This window comes from Chelonoidis abingdonii, chromosome 6, assembly GCF_003597395.2.
Source record: "Chelonoidis abingdonii isolate Lonesome George chromosome 6, CheloAbing_2.0, whole genome shotgun sequence".
In the NCBI taxonomy this organism is placed as follows: Eukaryota; Metazoa; Chordata; order Testudines; family Testudinidae; genus Chelonoidis; species Chelonoidis abingdonii.
The window spans coordinates 61,301,361-61,322,785 of NC_133774.1; the positions used below are offsets into that span (position 1 = coordinate 61,301,361).

General features: G+C 36.7%; 1 protein-coding gene across 7 annotated transcripts in view; it reads right to left on the reverse strand.

Moving 5' to 3' along the window:
• The window catches only part of ARB2A (ARB2 cotranscriptional regulator A), a 363,106-nt gene that overhangs the window by 65,329 nt on the left and 276,352 nt on the right, over window positions 1–21,425 (reverse strand). For 6 of the 7 annotated variants that reach the window (XM_032802756.2, XM_075067099.1, XM_032802757.2 and 3 more), the window contains 2 exons: window positions 20,078–20,194; window positions 16,553–16,637 (listed from right to left, as the gene is read on the reverse strand). In XM_032802756.2, the coding sequence (XP_032658647.1) occupies window positions 16,553–16,637; window positions 20,078–20,194 (202 nt within the window). The remainder of the gene's footprint in view (window positions 1–16,552; window positions 16,638–20,077; window positions 20,195–21,425) is intronic. The other variant, XM_075067103.1, reaches the window with a different exon arrangement.

The window sequence follows — 21,425 nt, forward strand, 5'->3', positions numbered from 1 at the left end:
GACAGGAGCTAATAATGGCATAACTATATGTATATAATTTATCATATATAAACATTTATAATGCAATTGAAATAATTTCAGATTAAAAGTAGCAAATCCAAGATCACATCTGCAGGACCAGTCTTAATCCCTTTCTGCATTTGTAAGTGGAATCCAAGATCAGCCAGGATTATAACAGGAAAACTATGCTTAAAATTAAACCTTCACCCTTATAACTCATCTTTAATTACTACTATTATTATTTTTTTGGAAAAAATTCAATAAATACAGATAGAAAGTAAGCTGCTGTAATCCCTTTAAATAATCTAGTTACATTTTGTCACAACATGTGTTACTGTACTTGTACACTTTTACCTTTGCACACTGTTGTATGTAACTCAGCAACATAATTAACCACTCGTAGGTAGTGTTTACGTTAGTTCTCAAAAGGTTAAGAAGCTGATTATAACTAAAATCAGCTTTGCCTGGGGCTTCAGTGGCTTTGTGTAATCAAATTAGACAAGCAGGGCACAGTGTCACCTAACACACCAGTGGCACTTTCTTCTCTGTTTTGACCTTTTTCATGAGATGAGCAAGTCAGGTTTTAGCTTATTCCAAATATTTTGAAAAGATTAGTTTCCAATAAACTCTGAACAATAAGACCAGCATTAGTCAAGATGATTTGCAGTCAGAAGACACACAGAGATCCCTTAAAAATCATAGCAACTTTGTTTTCCCATTTAGTAACCTTTTACATTAATATTTTTTAGAGATTTATTTTAAAGAAACAATTTCAAAAGACAGATGACAATGATGCCAAACTCTAATATGTCCTTAATCATTTTCTTTGCCTTGGACATTTGATCAGTTTGATTCTAAAATTTCAGAATGGTTTCTCAACATCCAATAGCAAACAGAGAACTTTATAAACACGATAGATAATACATTAAAATTTCTAAGAAATCGCAGGTTTACAGTTCATCCTCTATACACAGTTGCTGTGTTCTTTGAAGTCAAGGAAGGTGAATGGTATAATGGATGTGTTTAAGGAGGTTTAATAATGTAGAGAGAAGAGCAAACCAGCCTCACATCAGAGGAGCTCTTTCCACAAGGCTATACCATAACTAAATTTAAATACACTCTGCAGCATCAGTAGCTTTCATAATCTTACTATCTTTGAACATAAAGGGAACAAAAGATTAAACAGGAAAGGAATACACAGAGAAAAGTAATGACAAACTTAAATTGAAACCTGAAGGTTGTTTAAGAAACATACCTCATCTTTATTAATTTCATGGGCAAATCTAAAAAAACACTAGCAAACATTTGTCAAATCTTCATTTCTGCATATTTTCTCCTCAACTTCAGTTCAAGTTCTGCATGTTTAGCACTGCAGCTGAGTTACTGAGAGAGTGCTAACTTCATGGGAACTAGTGAGCGTGAGGAAAAATGACTTCTGTAGATGATTTGTGACCATTTATTTATGATTAAGAAAATAAAAACTTATTATTTTAATTGATTAAGTCATAAATAAAGAGTTACAGAGGAAATCAAGTCGCTGTGTTTGCACAGTCTGACGATTTCTGCTAATCCAGCAGAACTTAACAAATTCACATGTGGTTAGCTTGCCTTGCCATAGCTGTAGATCACATTTCTGTGCTGCAAGCTGTGCAAAAAATCAATATGCCAAGTTTAACAAAAGGACAGGAAACATGATGTCCTCCTATATTTTCAATGAACCTCAAATGACTCTGCTGCTCATTCTCTGAACAATTTATTGCAGAGAAATGTATTCGTTAAGAAAAAAATCTACAAGGGAATGAAATATATAAATTCAGAGATGAAGTCTTACCTGACTCTATAATAACAATTTATTTCAAACACTCTGACATTTTGATTGCATAATCAGTCAAGTCAGGAAGCTTCCCCCCCCCATCTCTGAAGCAAAGACACGTTCTTTAGACAGAACATACAATTGCCATACATATTTCAAATTTAACAGTAAATTCCTGTTTTCTCTTTTCATATGTCAACTCTTTAAAGACAATATCTTTTCCAACTGACTCTGTTACATTATAATTCATGTATTTACATCTACTAGAAAACATCATCCTTCTGCAGCAATATGTGCACTGCCTCTATATTTTAAATCTTCCTTTATTGCTGCAGAACTACATTATTTGTACAAATAGATTAGGACGAAAATGAGGCAGGAGTGGTCATGACCAATAGGTCAGTGCAGAGCTGTGCCACTTCTGCCTTCTAAATTCAGTGATGTGAAACTAAGTGTGGCAAAACAACCAGGAAGTTGGACACAAGCCAAAAGATTCAGAACTGCTGACTGTTGCCAAACTCTCTCTTTTTAAGTAAAAAGAGTCACTTTAAACATTTGCAAAGACACCAAACATACATTCAAAATATAAAAGCAGAACAATACATGGAAGCAGAGAAATTCTCCTTAACATATGATCAATTCTTTCACTGGTAATTTCTCTTCATTGCAACGAGCAGCTGTAAATGGATTAACGGCACTTAGCTCTAGAGAGCATGTCACTGATCTGTACTGAACATATAAACTGTTATATCAAGCACACTCAAAGAATCACACTTGTTCCTAACTTTCTATTAATATGTCATTTACAAGACAAATTTTATTCAGAAATTAATGTACCATTTTAAAAACCCTAGGCATAAAACTCCCAGTCAGAAAATAACAATGTAACAATTTTAAGTGTTGAACAGTATTAATGCTGCAATAAATTACATTTTCAGTACATTGTAACCTTCTTATTTCAGTACAGAGGATGTAATATAGACCTACTATTGCAGATGAGTTGATGCAGGGATTTAAAAAATATCAAATATTCAAACTTCTCTTCTTCAATTTCTCCAGTTTATAAAGAAGAAAAAACTACAGCAATAAATGGTGAATAATACCCAACAGCACCACACTGCTCTTGTATATAGTACATGAATGTACAACATGGCATATCTCTAAAAAATCAGCTAGTGTAGTTAATCACTACAGAATACGGCCTGAGACTGATATTGTAAGATATCTGGTGTTTGAGCTGCATGTATCATTGAGCTCAAGGAGCACTTTACTTGTGCCAAGTTACCACAGTATTAACTCTGTCCATTAGCCAAGAGCTGCTTTACAGGATTTTATGCTGGATAGGTAACCTCTGGCTCTGTTGTCTAAATAACTGTCTAAATAGCTTGCTCATTTTTATTTGTGGATTTGTGAATTGAGCTAGAATACTGTGGCAAAATTTACTTAACACATGCTGCTTATTTAGAGTTTGACTCTAAATCTTTAGTGTCTTAATACCTCCGCTTAATACTTTTGTTCCTTACTCTGACATTAGTTCAGTGTGAAGAGTTATAGTTAATTTACACAGTTTTTTTCCTCCATAGAAAACAGAGGCCAGGAGCTAAGATGAGTATTCAGCTAAGATGAGTTGCTGGCAGGGTGAAGTGGTATGTTTTAGTAATAGCTGCAAACTGTAAGTGGTTCTAAGCTTTGAAGTCAGTGCAGCTTTGATGTAGTACTCCCATAGTTAATCGCAAGATAGTCTTGAAAGAAAAAGATTTTCTAAATACTATCCTTAGTGTCATTGCCTGTGAAATCCTTGCAAGATTTTTTTTTTCTGGTGAACTTCAAATCTGACATCAGCCTGTTCCGTCTCTGCCTCTCTCTCAGTCTCACTGTCCTTTAAGTTGCCCTAATCAGTTTAAAAGGTAATTAAAACTAAGCTTAGTTCTGGGTCAGTCAAGTACATTGCTGTGCACCACTTTGCCTAAGTGGTCTCAGATATCTTGGTCCTCAGGCTTGTGCTCAGGCTCATCATGAAAGTGTGCTGTTGGGATCTGGAGAGGGAAAAGGTGGAAGGTGAAAGCCATGGGAACGCTCTATCTGTGGCCCTAGAGGGGTTCTCTAGAACCTTACATCTGGAGGAACAGCACCACAATTGCTTAGAAGGCAAAATGATAATGAGCAAAACAAGAAAGGATGGGGTACTTAGCCTCCCATCTGGACTAGCTTTCAGTTAGGGCCAGGTGTAATCAAGGAGAACCCACTGTCAGAGTCTTGAGAGAGAGGGGTTAAGAGCCACACATGAAAACATGATAAGATTATTCTTATGAGTTTATCCTCAAAGAACATTAGTGTTCAATGAAATCACAAATAAAATTATCCTTGGGCAATTAGGTTTAGGGAAGCATCTCGTATAACTCATAATATTCAGTATCTGTTAGAATCAATTACACAATCACTGATTTATTTTAATAGTTACATTTTAAAACTACTCCTACATTACACATTAAATGTCATCTACAAATTATATTTCACAGCATAGCAAAATGACTATTTCACTGTAGTCCAAAGCTGGCAGGACAAGAACATTAAAGCGATTTAAACCAAATCTTTTATCTACATGAAAAAGCTGACAATCTGTGCAACATTTGTACATGAACTCTAAAATGAAGCTGCCTTTCACCAAGACTCATGCTCATCTAAACAGACGGGAATAAAGAATATGGCATGTGACCAGTAAATTATGAGGGAGCAACACCTCCAGGTTAGAGGTCACTGAAGATTTTAACAAATCTCACCAGATATGGCAACAGATTAAGCAACGGGATAGATTGCCCTCCAACCTTAACCTGTTAAGACCTTTGAAGTCTTATGGCGACCTCTGTTCTGCTCTTTCATATTAGTTGTTAGTTACACTAATTATAGCCTAATAGCATGCTGGTGCCAGGCACGTCTTCTTAAGCTATCCAAAGAAGGACTATCAGTAAAATGGGACTACTTCAGCCTAATTGTGCTGTGCGTATCACAAGCATTTACCCCCAATTTATAATAGACCTTCTAAACTTTTATAGACAACAAAGGTTAAGACATTAATAGTGCTGAGTAATTTTGTGAATTCTGCAAAGCATCTTATTGAGAAAAATCAGAAATTAAAAATAGCCAAATGAATGTGGGTGGGGTCTGAGAATGACATAAAAATAAATTTAACTCTAATGACTGTTTTACTCATACTGATGAACACGATTAACAAAATAAGGAGCTCAAGTTCAGCACTATGCAAATAATGCACAGTCAGCATTTGAAATCTAAGAAGAAACTTGCTGCCACTAAATTTGAGAGTAGAAGCACAGAGTTACTTCTAGAGTCTGTTTTCACTGACTTTGTATCAATATCCATGTTTATGCTAGCATAATAGTGTATCGTATGTGGGGACAGGACTCAGTCCACAGACTCTGGTTGAAATACTATCTGTAAAGCTGCAGTAAATCATCCAGTAACATTAAACTTTAAGTTGTGCACTAAATCAGCCCAGGAATATAGAAGAAAGATTTAAAGCAACAGAATCATAGCTGAATTAACAAAATCTATTAGAACAGTCTTTATGAACAGGGAGAATAATCATGCAAAATCAGTTTTCATTTCTGTTTTTAGAAGCTGGAAAATTATTTCTAAATAGTTTATAAAATTAACCTTGATGAAACTAAACCAGTCCTCCTGTGACTGTTGGGAACTCTTGCTTATTAAGGTAACAACTTGTTAGCTACAACTACTAAAAAAAGTTCTGAACAAAATGTAGTTCTAATAAGTAAAGGGTGGGGGATGAATGGAGACAATTACCCTCCCTTGCACCAATTAGTAATCAGAGCATTCAGAAAGCAAAAAGGAGAAAGCTGACATAAACCTTGTGATCTAAACTCTCATTTTGTTCATTTAACAATGTTTAGGATGGATGAACAAGCAAGAATATAAAAGATTTCACCCCTTCACAGAGCTTGTAATTCCTTTGGAGTTAAGATAAACAGATATGAAAAATCTGGGATCTGCTATGGCATGATATTGTACGTGTGCAACTGCCACTGAAGTCATGAGCAGGAAAAAAACATCCATCTGGAGATGGCCCAGCAGACACCCCATAACAAGCCAGATTTCCTGCCTCCCCTTCTTGCCTAGTAAAATGCCTCAACAGGTTAGGCATCCTAGCATTAACATAGATTTTGCACCTAATCTTCTTGTTTAAAAAATTGATTTTGGTGGCTTCATTCCAACAGTGTAGACTGTGGGGTATTCCTCGGAGTTCATGTGGTAGCAAATTCCATCGATGATTTGTCATGATCGCCTCAGAGCCCTCATCTTCTGGATCTTGTTTGTTCTTCTTCACTTCAGTCCTCACATAGATGAAAAAACAAATAAGGCAACTCTGTGATGCCACTTCTGCCCCTTGACAATATGCCTCCTGGGGGTGCATCTAAACTGGTCAGAAACTAAGTCATGGAAAACAGCTCAACAGGTAAAGCTGAGCAAAATATTTGCAATTAAATTATTTTTCACCACGTCTTCCTTGGTTTTGAGTTTGTTAGATTGTCATAAAACAATTCTTCTTCTTCTCCTCCTCCTCCTCCTCCTTCTCGTGTTTGCATTGCTTGCCAAGGCATCCAACAGCAGTTTCATCAGCAGAATGAAGGGCCCTAAGGCCACCATGAAATCTGGTTTGTTGACAGTATTCAACAACATGCACCACTGATTGACGGAGATCACAGTGACAAAGCAAGTCATTGCACAGACCCCATGTGTAGCGGTTGGCTGCGCCTACTCCTTGGCTAGTTCAGAACGTGTTTAGCCAAGTCTAAAGGTGACATAGCAGGTGAAATCCTAGTGGTCAAACAGTTGGATCAGTGACAAGGAAACCATTTTAAATGTCTTTAGCTGACCACGCATCACACCATAGGGTCCTGCCGACAGATTCTGATCTGGCGGTTGCGATTACAATGGAAGCTTCAACATAATTCATACACTGGGGTGACTGAAAATGTTGTGTACAGTGAGAGACCTGGACTGGCACGTAGCTTTTCCACAAGTCTGGCTGTTGACTCTGCGATGAATGTGTGGAGGGGCTATGTTGCTCAGAATCGGTGACCAGGGAATAGGAGTGGAGTGCAGGATGCCTGTGATAATGCGCATGGTCAAGTTCAATTAGACATTGACCAATTTAGTGTGAGGCGAACGACACCACATAGGGGCACAGTATTCTGCTGAAGAATAGCAGAGCACCAGAGCCATGACACTGGAGAAGGCTACGAAATTTCAAAAATTTTTAATTAAATTTCATTCCTCTTTTGTTCTTAGTGGTGTTAAGTTGACTTCAAAAAAGTTGTGGAAAATCTATGTTACTCTTCAAATGTCAAGCTGGGTCAATTGGTGATTTTGGTCAGAAAAGCCACTTGTCATTGGGTCTGGTTCTTTGACTGTTTGAAACTACCACATGTGGTCAAGAAAGTTAGCAGAAGCTAATCTGACATACTTTCTAAGATGACATGGCTGCATTTTGTGTTCTTTTTCTGAGCAAGAGTAGGAGATCACAGGTCTGAAACCTGGGTTCACATGTCCCCAGTAGTCCTCAGACTGTAGCCATCACCCAAGAAGGTTTCTGGTACCACTAGGGAGTGTGGGGTAGAGGATCCTACCTCACATTAATACCACCCATGAAGCTTGCAATTGTAAGAGAAGTCTGGTCAATCCTATTGGTTCACACTTGCTATTTAGGCTGGAAAGAGGCACAGGAAGTTTTCTGAGCAATTAGGTTAATTTCTTGTTAGCTGGCACATTTGACCTCATCTTCTTGCATGACTCCTAAGCCTTGCCTTATTCCTGATTCCTGCCTTCTTATCCTGTTCCTGCTCTGCTGCCTTGTTCAGATCCCAGCTTCTACAACCCACTCTGAACAATCAGGAGCCAAAGGGGATAATGGTTCACACAGACATAACTTGTTTTGCTCAGCAAAGCAAATAAGATCCAAGTTCTGCCCTCACATGCATTCACAGGGCTTTTGTTGAACTCAAATGAAACCCTGTGTGAGTAACTAATGCCAGAATTTGGCCTTAAGAGTTTTCAGATTATATATTAATGCAAGGGCCTCAGCTAAACAATAAAATAAACATCATTTTCAGACATAGTGTATCATTTGTAGAGAGCTCAAGTTTACAAGCATAAACATTATGTCTTTTCCCCTGGAAAAAAACAATACTGAACTTTTTATTTTAATCTTTGTTTTAATTAAAATAGCTTACTCAAAAGTTAAAGACATTTACATCCAAATTAGCTATAGAACAGACACTGAACATAATTTAAAATGGTTTACTTTTGGGTTAACCATTGTCTTAGTGGACTATTTTTTTGTTCAAGTGTTGTAGAAGTGTATAAAATAATAATATGCTCATATGAAAATATCCTATTCTATTCATTTGTATTTAAAGTTGAAATACGGCAAAAACATATAATAACCTAATACAGTACAGGCATTTGAAATGAAATGTTTATTCAAAATATTGATCTTTTTAAAAAATTAGTTATGAAGAGTATGGTTTTCATGCTGTAAATGTAAGCGTTTAATCTGTGTCTACTTATATTAGCCTTGTTCTTAAAACTATTCATGTAAACAATGAGCATCTGAACATTTGTTATAAGCAGTTGTTTGCTTTTGCTTTCATAAATACACTACAATCACAACAAATTTAAGGCAAGTCACTTGACTGTCCTTCTACATTAACATGATGAGATTAGTTGCTGACATTGGTTAGCAGAAAGTGACAAATCTTTTCACATATCAGTTTCACTGAAAAAAATCAGGCCTTCTAAATATAGGAATGTTTCTTCACAGGTTAAGACTTAAAGTGAAATTATGTTCCGAAAAGGATATCTAAAAATGGAATAATGGGACTCCATGTTTGCCAGCTGTTGATAATTTCCATCTCAAATTTTCTCGTTTTGCAAGTAAAATACTTTTAGTCCCTATTGCCAATCCTGCAAACTCAACCTGGAATCTGAAATGCAAGCTATGTTCTCTTGGCTGTGACATCAGTAGTAATAAAGATTTTGCAATTAGAATTTAGGGCTATATCCACCATGGTAATGAGAGCCTCCTGACAGGCACTCAACACTCTCTCTTGTTGCAGGATGTTAGCCCTTAGTAAAAATTACACTGATGTACCAACTCAGTCTCCCATAGATGTATTGGTTGGCAGGGTGAACAGGAGTAAAATGTAGCAAATAAGAACACAGGAACAGCCACTCTGGGTCAGACCAATGGTTCATCTAGCCCAGTATCCAGTCTTCCAACAGTGGCCAACGCCGGATGCTTCAGAGGGAATAAACAGAACAGAGTGATCTATCCCCAGTCATCCAGACCCAGCACCTGGCAGTCAGAGGCGTAAGGACACCTGGAGCAACACCACCAGCTCCAAGTGTAGAAGAACTCATAGCCACCGAGGTCAGGATACATAACTTGGAATATAAAAAGAGCCAGACTGTCTTGGGCCTTTATGTTAGTTACAGTAGGAAAGTTTAGGAGCAAGAACCCTTCCTCTCCTTTCCTGTGCCTGGCTTGTGCAAGGAACAGTTACAGTTCCTGTGCTTTGTGGAGAGTGCAAGGACTATTTGATCCAACTAAGCACTTAAGCGCATTCAAGGTGTATCTTTGTGCTGGGATGGGGCCTCCATATATCCAAATGAAGTGGAAAAGCAGCAGGAGTATGGCCCATACCTCATTCACGGAGTGAGCCAGTTAAGGGGCATGGAGGAGTAGGCTGCATCATCCCAAAGGACATTGAAGGGTTTACACTCTCCTTTTGCACTGGGGAGTTGGAAAGGAATTATTTCTGGAAATATTGCACCAAACCCTTGTTTAAGGTGAGGTTTTGCTTTAGCTACAGGAAGCAGCATGGGGTGCTTCTATTCCTCCTTCAACAGTATTTGGTCCTGCCATGAGGGCAGGGGACTGGACTCGATGACCTCTCAAGGTCCCTTCCAGTCCTAGGGTCTATGAATCTATAAGACATATCCCTAACATGCCCCGGAGGAACAAAATATTTGGAATCCCACCTTCACTATTCATTGGATGCATTGTATGAGGCTAGGGGATAAAGCATAATTGGTTCCAGATGTTCACCTTTAACTGAGAGGAAACAGGTGCTCAGGAAAAGAGGCAAGGGAGGTAGCAACAGGGTTGGTTGTAGCAAGAATTGATATTAGAAGTACTTTTTGGCAATAACTTTATATAGTATAGTTAAGATCCCAATCTAAACCCTCATTTTCAAAGCTTTGATTCAGTTGTATCTGTGAATTCCAGCAGTGAATTTGGACTACAAATGGGCATGCCTTGAAGAATAGAATGGGTAGAAAGCTACTAGTCTTTTCACTCTAAGATCACATAGGTAAGACAGGACAGCACCAAAGTTGTTGCTGTTGCAGTCTTTTGCTTCAAATATTCCACTATAATTTCCTATAAAGGAAATTTATTCACACAAAAAAATATGCTCAAGAAATACTGAAAATTGGCTGAAAATGGTAGTGAGAACCAGAATTAAAGGGGTAAGGAAGTAGCTAACTGACAAGTTGGTACAGGAGCACATACGGCATGCAAGACTTGAGAGAAAACAGTATAAAATAAGGTCAGAGTAGTAGCCTTAAATGGGAGTTTCTTTGCATCATATTACTAATGTTCCACTACATTTTTTTTGTTTGATTATGTAAATAAGCATAGGTGCATGTCTCATTTTGAAAAACTCTTCAAACTTTAATCTTTCCTCCTAAATAAAAAGCTTTCATTGACAGAACTGCATGAACATGAAGCCAGAGAATGAAAAGAGGTTTACAGTAAACACTGATTATTGTAATCTTAATCTCCGTGAAAAACAACTGAATGCAAAAATAATGTCTTAGCACAATGGGCACATCGTCTGGTTTAATCTTCCCATATGGTAAAATGAACACAGTTTTAATTACTAAGAATCTTGGATATTTATCACCCGTTATGAACCACTCATGTAGAAACAAAAGAATTGAGTATAAAAATCTTACTGCCTTCATCAGTGTTAAAACATTTAAAAGTATGAAATCAGAAGCACTGGTAAACTGAACTAAGAGGAACTATGGGGCTAAGTCAGACATCATCTTAATCAGCTCAAGGCAGTTTGTGGTTTTTGGACCTTTGTGTACTCCGAGCAAGATTTTCAAATTTTTTAAAGCGTCAGTCCAGTCTGCTATAATTAAAACTAAGGAAAAAGCGGACAAAACTTATATCTGTGCTCTGATTACTCTGGCAAGGATGAGGTTGCTGTTTTAAGCCTCAATCCTGTAATGAACTCCATGAGTACAAACCCCTGCACTTATGCAGAGCCCCTTTGATGTCACTGGAAACCTGCACAGACACAGGGACCTGCCCATGTGGTGTTCACTACTGGATTGGGGCCTTACTGTATACATTCAGATTTGTATTTCAATAAAAAATTAGTAATAATCAGCCAGGGGGAGGGAGGAAGGTCAGTGCAAGGCACCACTCAGATCTAACGGGTGAAATCCTAGCTCCAATGGGAGCTTTGCATTGACTTCAATGGGACCAGGGTCTCACAATGATTCTGCATGTGTGCACAAGGATCGTAGGTACAGTGACCACATGGTGGTCTCTTGTATGCCATGTGCACTGCACAAGGGTTCACTTGCATAGGCAGGGGAGGAGACAACCACTGTGAGTGCACTGGGACAGGCCTTTATGCATATATGCAAATCCAATAATACTACTCAGATCTCTTGAAGGGGCTACTGTTATTACTCAGCATGGAGTAGCAGCCTCAGACACATTGCAGTGACACATTCTAGTCTTGGTATGAGGGAGCCATGGCCAGCTTGCATGCACCCATATACCATTCTGCCCCCTCTTTGAATCAACTACCTTGTTCCCCAGAATCTCAACTTTCATGAAAAATAAAGACTCTCACCGTTACAGTTGTGAAGAAATACTGTTCACTTTTCTGAGGTTAACTGGTGCAGAGAGGTCTATGTGAGTCTAAAGAGAGCCCGAACCAATAGCTCAGAGTGGTATGAACTGCCCCATTCATCAGTGGGGGTCAACTCAGATGCCCATTGATGATGATTCACTATAATCTTTGCTAACTATTTAATTGCCCATGGAAAAAAGACAAGGAGGGTCACAGATCTGCACAATTTACTATAAGTAACATCTCATTTTGGTGCCACTTGTAGGTGGTGTTTGGGAGACACCACTGCTTATTTTTTTCACTCCAACCAAGAAGGAGCCAAATCCATTCTGAAGCCCTATCAAGGGCAAGTGTCTGAAGCCTTATCAAGGGCAAGTGTCCATGCTGGCCCAGAAGTCAAGGAGTTAATGAGCCTTTTGCTGGCCAATGCTGTTCGGTAGCCTGCAAGTAGCTGGGAGGATAACAGAACTGGGAAGTAGAGGAGTGGGACAGCTGCCAGAGGAACAACAGGTTGGAGAAGGGAACTCCTGCCATCAAGCTGCTGAGAGACAGCACCTTGAGAAGGGACAACAGGCCAAGAGATGAAGAGCCTATAGAAACCAGGGGAGGTAGAAAGGATCTCAGGGCACAACCAGAATTACTGAGTCCTGATTCTGTAGGTCTAGCTTAAGGAACTTGAACTGGAACACAGTGGATTGGGCAGGCCTGGGTTCGCCTACCAACCCCTGGACAGACTTTAGAACTGACAAGGTTTCCAGACCCCTGGGTACTAGGACCAGCTGACCCCACCAGGAATAAGGAGAAAACCCACATACCTCAGCAGGACTCAAGAAAGATGAACTGACTGACTGCCCCACCAGACCAGCGAACTCTGGTGCAGCACTCTGCTTGGCCAGAGAGGGAGCTGTTGAATTGACGCACCAGCAGATGTAAAGCTAAGCAGCAATGTGACCATATATTGAGTACCTGCACAATCAACAGTGCATAGTTCCTCATTTTGGCAACTAATGTAGGCAGTCCGCTCTGACTCCCCATTCAGCCTTCCTGCACTTTGCATGCACAAGGAACAATTGCTTGGGCTCTATGCAGGTGAAGTGACTGTAAGAATATTCCATGAACTTTCATTGCTATTACCACAGTTTTCTCCCTTCAGCATTTATTTATTGCATCCCTTGCTGTATTATGTCTAATTTGGACTGTAGGCTGCTTAGGGCAGGCCCCTTACTTTTTGTTTATACGTAATACAACCACAGTAGAGATTTGAGTCAATTTTCCTGTGTAGACAGGGCCTAATATACATCTTCCAATTTTTCTGAAGAATTAATTTAGCAACAGGGGCTGAAGACTGAAAAGTTACAATGTGGGGTATGCTTTTAAAAAAGATGCCAATGAGATCCCAGAAATTTCACACTAGTGAATCTCACCTAAGAACCCAGGAAACTGATGGAAGATTAAAGCATATATCACAGAAAAACCTAAGGAAAGGACATAAATATGTAGGAAATGCTGCAAAAGAATACTTATGAGGCTTGTTTATACTACAATTTCTACCTTAAGTTAACTGATTGCCAATTAACTTGCAGTAAATAATGTTTGTGAAGGCTAATTTGGACTCTTCCCTAGGCTGAGCTCTAGGGTAAACAAACATTTGTGGAGTTTCCAGAACACAGAGATTTGGAGTCATTATCCTAGTGGAGGTAGTTAAAGGGGTTGTCAGATCTACCTTGGAGAGGTAGATGGCACAGTTTTCCTAAACTGAAGAGTTCTGAAATGAGTTGTGAAAGTCCAATGATGATCTCTAGGCATCTTTTTGGACCACCAGCCCTTCTGGAATATTCTCACAGATCACCTGCCCCTGGCATGACGACTTCTTTAAGACCCTGAGAAATGAACTGCACAGAACTGCATAGAATATTCTGACTGAAGTCTCACCAATGCTGTATAAGAGGGAACCAATATCACCCTCATCTGTAACATGATTGCTCTGAATATGGAACCTTAAATCACTTTGGCCTCTTTGGGCCACTACATCAAATTACAAGTTCATAACAAATTCATTGATATCTCTTCTGTAATTACTGCTTTTCAAGTCTTTCTGTACCCCATTAACTATATGTGTTCCCTTATCCAATGCTATGACATATTATCTCACTATTCCCAAGTCTCATTCTGCCATTTTAATTTTAAATTTAAAGTGTATTTATTATTCTTTGTTCTTAGTTCTATATAAATAAATATGAACGTGAATGAAAATATTAGCAGCAGATATGTTTTAACCAGTTAGTGATACTCTATTCAAAAGTCTGAACAACCTTGCTGGATATACAGCTTTGTTTTTCCAGTTTGATGACTTATTAATATGCTAGCCTCTCCAGTGCAGTGCAAGGATATGGCTGGTAGATTTGACTCAGCAAGCAGAGGGCTATGCCATCAGTGGAGGAGAGATCTGCTCACAAACAATTAGTAGTCACCTCCCCCCATCCCTGAACCTTGGTGTGCTGAGCAGGTGGACCCGGTATTATAAAGCTAACACATGGGATATGATCAAGAGGCAATGATACACTTCTGATAACCTTGAACTTATTTCTCAGTACAGATGTAAGTAAAAAGTGGTTTTCTAAGCAGAAGAGAGAGGAATTCTTTTTTTCCCTGCAAAGGATTTTAAAAAAATCTTCTTATTCTTCTAATGATTGAAACACTGTTCTTTTTAAATATCAAGAACAATGCTGCCAATAGGTCAGTACTAGTAGATTGCTTCAGTACTGCAGTTCTCAGAAAGGAAGGATTGAAATCAAATCTATTCACACTGGCTCCTAATGCTGTAATATCTAGTAACACTTCACATATTCATTATGGACAGTTTTAATACAGATTTATATGTTAATGAGGATATATAATTAAGCTGTAGTGATTATTCACTGTTTGTCTTTTAGCAAATATCTTACAGTTGTCTACTTACAATAAAATATAGACGAAATATAGTGAACATGAACAAAAACACATTAGGAAACTAGAAGTCAACGACTGTTATATAATGTTGGTACCTATTTAAAGCTCTGAGTATATACTAGAGAATCATTAAATTGGTATGACATAATTTACGTTTAAATCATTGTAGTCAAAATCTATTTGTAAAATATGTTATAATGTTTTCTAAAACATCAAAGAGCTGTACATAATTTAAACTTATGACATTAAATACAAAAACCTACATACAATTATTGGGTGAAATCCTGGCTCCTTTGAGGTCAATGGTAAAACTCCCATTTATTTAAATGGGGCCAGAAGTTCACCAGCTGTAACATTAAAACTATGCCCAACGTGACTCATTTTCTTTGGAAATGTAAAGCTCAGACTGAAGCTAGTTCTTAACGCACATCATCATTAAAAAGTAAAATATATAGAAATAAAGTGTCTGTCTTTATTCTGAATATCTTGATTCCAGCTTTGTTATATTATAACCTTTATGTTATTGAAATATAATATTATAGAAACAGAACAAAAGCCGAACTGGAACCTTCTTGGTATTTTGGGTATATGCCAGTTGTTATTCAAAACATCTGTTATTTACCAGCCAGACTGGAATGGCTCTTCTGAAATGAACCCAGTATAGATCCTCCTCCCCTTCCAGTAATACGTACTATTACACAACAGTGGCACACATAGGGAAATTGAAGTTAAAACTAAAAGTTATCTAGAATTGCTAATTCTGTGCAGTATTAAATTTTCAAAAGTCAGTAACAACTTTTTAAAAATAATGAAAAGTTTGGTCTATGAATTCTGTTCAGAACTGAAGCTATATTTTAGTTTTCCAACCGCAACAGCAGCAATAATAGAAACATTTCTATTTCATTGGGTTTGTACAGAACTGACACTTAGCACTTCTGGGCTTCAATCTTGCAGCTGGATCTACTAATATGGATCCATGTTCCAGTGCAGATCTGACTGCAGGACTGGGGCTTTAAATGAGCTCTAAAATAAAATACAACTAACTTTATATAGGCCTTTAAAAAAATCCTGAATTTCATTTGCAAGAATAGGACTTTAGATGACTTCAAATAAATAGTCATATAGTAACCTGTAACTTGTAAAATGAACAACTGTGCTTCATGTGCAGGAGGGTCTTATAAAAATTAACATTCCATTCTTAATATGAAAATGAATACAATGATGGGTAATATGTTGCCTCTATCTTGTGCAGTATAAATTGTTTTACTCTTCTACAGAAATCCTATAATTGTGCTTTTGGCAAATTAAAGTTCAGTAGTAGCTTCTTGTATTCCAAATGACTATTTCTATACTAGAGCTCTTGCAGTTATATTTACAAATTATGTTTCATTAATATCTTCCTGAAATTATTACATAACTTTATAACACATTAACAAATGATTTATTACATTAATAGCTTTCACTGAATAAAACACCTATGATTTATGCTTCCATTAATGAAAGACATTACTATTTCAAGAACATCACCAACACAGTAGAAAATCAGTTCCAGTATTCTGGTGGACTATAATTTTGGTTTACATTTTTGTAATTTGTACTGTTTGTACAGAACAGATTCATATTAACCAGAGATTCAGGGTCACTTTTTCATTACCTTGTTCTTTTTTGTATTATCTTAATATCATACTGGATGTTTACTGGGGAATTTAGCCTAAAATTCAGAGCTTTCACAATCTCCATCACTACTTTTCTTAAGTTCCAATCATTCAAAAATTAATCAGACACACATAGAAAAAGAGGGCTACAAAAGTATACATACCTGCAGAAACACGTGGGCAGTCTGGCAACATGGACTCTACTGACGTATCTAGAGGTTCTGAACTAGACACCCAGTTACAACAGTTCTGTAATGTAAGAGAGAATTTTATGGTGAAACAATAATCTAAATCATTAGACTTTATAGAGATAGGCCACAATTCAGCAAGTTAGTTAAATATGTGACTAACTTTAAGCAGCAGTCACAATGGGGACTGAAAGGTAAACCCAGTGGTACTGCGGACATGCTTAAAGTTAAGCATATGCCTAAGCACTTTGTTGAATCTGGGCCTTAGTTTCATATGTGGTCAAATATTATAAGTAAAACAGCAAGGCCCTGATTCAGCAAAAATACTTAAGCAGGTGTTTAATTTTAAGTGTATCCTGAAGTGCTGCTTTGAATGGGGATGTATTTAAATGCTTTGATAAACTGGTGTCTACATGAGTAGTCCCAATGCCTTATTACGGATGGTTTTATTGGTTTAAAATTATGCTTAAATGCTTGGCTGAATTGGGGCCTACATTATCCAACATGTAATTCAAACCATTTTCCTTTGTAACTGGTTAGTAATTATTGATGACAAATATAAATTATCTCCCATCTTGCTTGCTTGTATTAATAGGTCATAATCTTTAGGATGTGATGATGCAAACTACTGTTGAGACACAGCAAAGGCCATAAAATTGTAAAGCAATGGATTATGACTGAAAGAATATAGTTTTGCAGATTATTGAAATAAATGCCAATTTAGGTAAAATGAACCAGTACAGACACTTTAAAATGTAAATATCACCCTTTGTGGATGTATATTTAATGAACACTCAAGTTTATATTTCAGTCCTAAATTTTTGACTAAAAAGAACTTACTTTTAAATACCTTTTAAATATTTTTCTTCACTGGAATTTGTTCAGAGAAGATTGTGTATCAAAATATCAAATAAAATACTTCAAAATTTGTTATTAGGATACGTTTGATACAATAGATATTAGGATTTGTCTGAGTACACAAAAATTGTTATATTTAAGATTACCTTATAAAGCAATGTGGCTATTTAGAGGCCTGTCAGTTAAAATACAAAATCTTCATGGCTTCAGATATTACAAAACTATTTTGGAGCTTTGCCTTTGTAAAAACTGATTAACTTCATTTAAAAAAAAAAACTTTCTTGGAAAGAGCCAATGAATTTCCAGACAGATTTCTAAAAAATTATCCCATCAATCATGATTGCAAAAATGGTTGATTGCTATTCTGGTAAACAAGCATGTATTGTGTATTTTTAGATGCTTGCTGCCCTAGTTGTGCACCATGGAATCAGTCCTCACTGTGGAAAGATCCTTGACTGGTAGATCAAGTGTCTTATTGTATTTCCTTAATTCATTCTGTCTGGAAGAAGATGTCAGCTGTGTTGCAGTGAGGAGAGAATTTCAAAGGCTCCAGTCCCCACCAATAAAGGCTGAGGAATGGCTTTTGAATAGATTTGTCAAGGCAACCCTACTGTTCTGGGACCAGGGAGAGCAGGAATAACATAAAGGAAGGGTTGCTGTATGAGATTAGAAAGTGAAGTTCACAAAGCATGGCAGATTTTTGTAAGAAACAGTAGATCAATGAAACTATTGAACTGTGTGGAACCCCCCCCCCCCCCGAAAACAAACAGTATCCAGTAATGTTATCTTTTTAGTAAAAATGGTTAAAATATTAGTATTTCCATGTTTCACACGGGCTTTAAGGTTTAAAAAGGAGATAATTAAAATTAGGCATGCAAATTAAAAAATTTAACAGCCGAATGTAAAAATGCAAATGTAAGAAATTATAAAAGAACTAGGATTTTTATTAGGTATTACATTCATTTGAAATAAATAAAATTAATATTAACTACTGCTAGAACACTACATCAGAGTTTAAGATAATACAGAAGATTAGCACAATTAACCAGCTTTTATGTGCAATGTGACACTTGCTTGTAAGAAATAAGTATTCTCGAAAGCAGTGTCAAGATATGTAAATGGATGATTTGTTTTATCATTCATCACTGCTCCTAATAAATTCAAAAATCATGACTTCTACAGGTACTAAAAATAGGCCACCAATGATACAGAAGAGATAGCTTCAATGAAGAATGACTTTTTAAACAATTCATTCTTTCAATGACAGCAATTAGCACTACAGACAGGCAGTGATTAGGTGTACATTTTAATTATTATTATTCATTCTACCAGTAGCCCTAAACCTGATTAAGTAAGAGATAGCTAGGTGATATGTTAGTCTTAATACCACTCACCTACACTTCACATATGTAACAATACTTCTTCTAGGAGATTTCCAATGTTAATGTAAAGTTATGACACTACATCCATGTTTCAGGCCATTAATCATGTTACTTATTCTTTAACATCTACTTTCTGTAAATGAAATTAAAGGTAATGTACTTGTCTCATTCAGACTAAATGTTCAGAGAAAAATGAGTTGTCAGATTCAAACTACTGGACTTAACATTTTCAGTTTTACCATGTAACATATATTTTAACGGTTTGATTTCCCATAAAAAATGGGGATTAGTATTCTTTATATTTTTAACATTTAAGTCAGAGCTGTCAGACTGAATCCCAGGTGATTCTCTATTCCCATCAGTCATGGCCTATAAAACTATAAGCTTAAGTTAGGAATAGGCAGTCTATAAACAATGTTTATTAAACCCACAGGAAAACTCACTCCTATTAAAAAGTATAGGATACATTAGTTTATATTAGCACTATATAAATAGCACAATTAAAATTTCAAAATAAGAATAGATAAATACAGAAAAGATTCGCAATGACAACACTATGATCTTTATTTGATCAGGAACACAGATTCACAAAAAAGAGTTTAGTTGATCTCACATTACAAATTATTTCTCTTTTTTAATTGCAGCTAGCCCATACTTAAGTCTTAAAATGCATAATAAATGTATTCCGTTATATTCTACCCACAGAAAAGAAGTTGTGCTTGCTGGCCATAAACCAATATCAGGTTAACCTCAGATCAGCTAGCAGTTCCCATAGTACAGAAGTAATAAGAATGCTTTGCCCTTTCACCAAAGGATCTCTATAGTACTTTATAAACAATTAAATCTCATAACACTTGCGTGAGATGGATAAATTTACAGGAGTTCTACAAATCATAAATTGAGGCACAAAAAGGTGAAAGAACTTGCTCCACAAAGCAAGCAGTTTCACAATCCAGTCCTAAGTGCCTCCCAGTACTCTACTCTGTTACCAGATCATGTGCCTTATATATTTGTGCATACTTTGCTGTATAGTAGAAAAGAAAACTACAGTCAGTTTTGATTGGTTTTCACTGGTGACTGAGTTCCCAAAATGTTTTTAATTGAAATTATTTCAGGGACAGATGTAGGCATGGTGTTTACACAGTTCTTTAACAATGCTTTCTTGTGTATCTTAAAGAAATGGAAGAGGTCAGGATTTAAATACGTTTGTAGAATCATATAAAGCACTGTCTGCCCCAACGTGTTTAAAAATAATTCTCACCTCTCGCATCCATTCTCGAACAGTTTTGCCAGCTTCTTGATGCCACACATTGTGAACAGAGTCTGTCAACGCCACAGCAGTTACCTTATTCTTTACATCTGCCTCTCGTTGAATCATCTGTTAAAAAATATGGGCTTTAAGTTCTTTTTTCACTTGAATGGTGTCTGCTTAGTGACAGATAATGATTTTAAATTAAAAAAAAGCGAGACTAATACAAGTTGACTTCACTTGTTTTAAAGTTTATATAAATCCTAACAGTTCCAGACATACAGAAAGACCTAATATTTTTGATAAAAGAAATAATACTAACTTTTAACTCACTGAACTGTTCAGTCCTATTATTTTCCATGTGGCTTGACAATTCTAGGATGAAAGGTATCATAGCGAAAAAATGGAAGATTCCCTGAGGACACCTTTTACAAGTTTTTTCAAGTTCCTATTTCTGTGCTTCAGGGAAGCTGGAACCCGTGGCTCACTGTAAGCTACTCATGACTATCATCTACTAATTTTCAGTAGATTGCTGTAGTTTTTCCGATGTACAATCTTACTTTGACTTGTATGGTTGTTTTTTTTTTCTTTTTCTATCCAATTTAGCTGCCCTGCACTCCTGCTATGGTCCCAGAATTCTTTGTGGTCTTTCTCATGCACACTATCATCAGAGCCTATCAATATTATTTTGTTTTCTAATATACTAGCCTCCATTAAAATTTGACACAATGCCATATCTAAATGATGTGATTACTAAAAACAATAACATGATTGCTGCAAATAACACACATGAATTGACAAAGATGCTCTAGAACTCAACACTGGTTGACAAGATAAAGGGACTGCAAAGGAAGACTGATATCAAAAACAGACACAAGTTTTTAATCTCCTGACCCTAACTGGTAAAAACAGATCAAAGAAAGTGTAATGAATTATAGCTATAGAAACTGCATTTCACAACTAGTATTTTCACCATTGTATATGTTGTACTAAATGTCATTCTTTTTCCAACTTCCTCTCATGTAATGGCTACATGGACAATTTCTCTGTATAAAGCCAGCCCTCCTTTGTTAGTAGAATCAACTATTTTTCAACATAATAGACTACTTCTCTGAAATGACGAGAGACTATTGTTGTGAATTACTTTTCATATCATAAACGGACATGAACATTGAAATCCATACTTTTGATACAGAAGCGATGTTCACCAAGATCCTGTATAAACTGTCTTTCTATTTCCTCTGAAGAGTACACATGCACATTCTTTTCACTGAGCACTACTGATATTACCACCAAATCACTGCGGCACTTCCACATCTTAAATTGTCATTTTTTGTTTTCCACTTATGCATATTTTAAA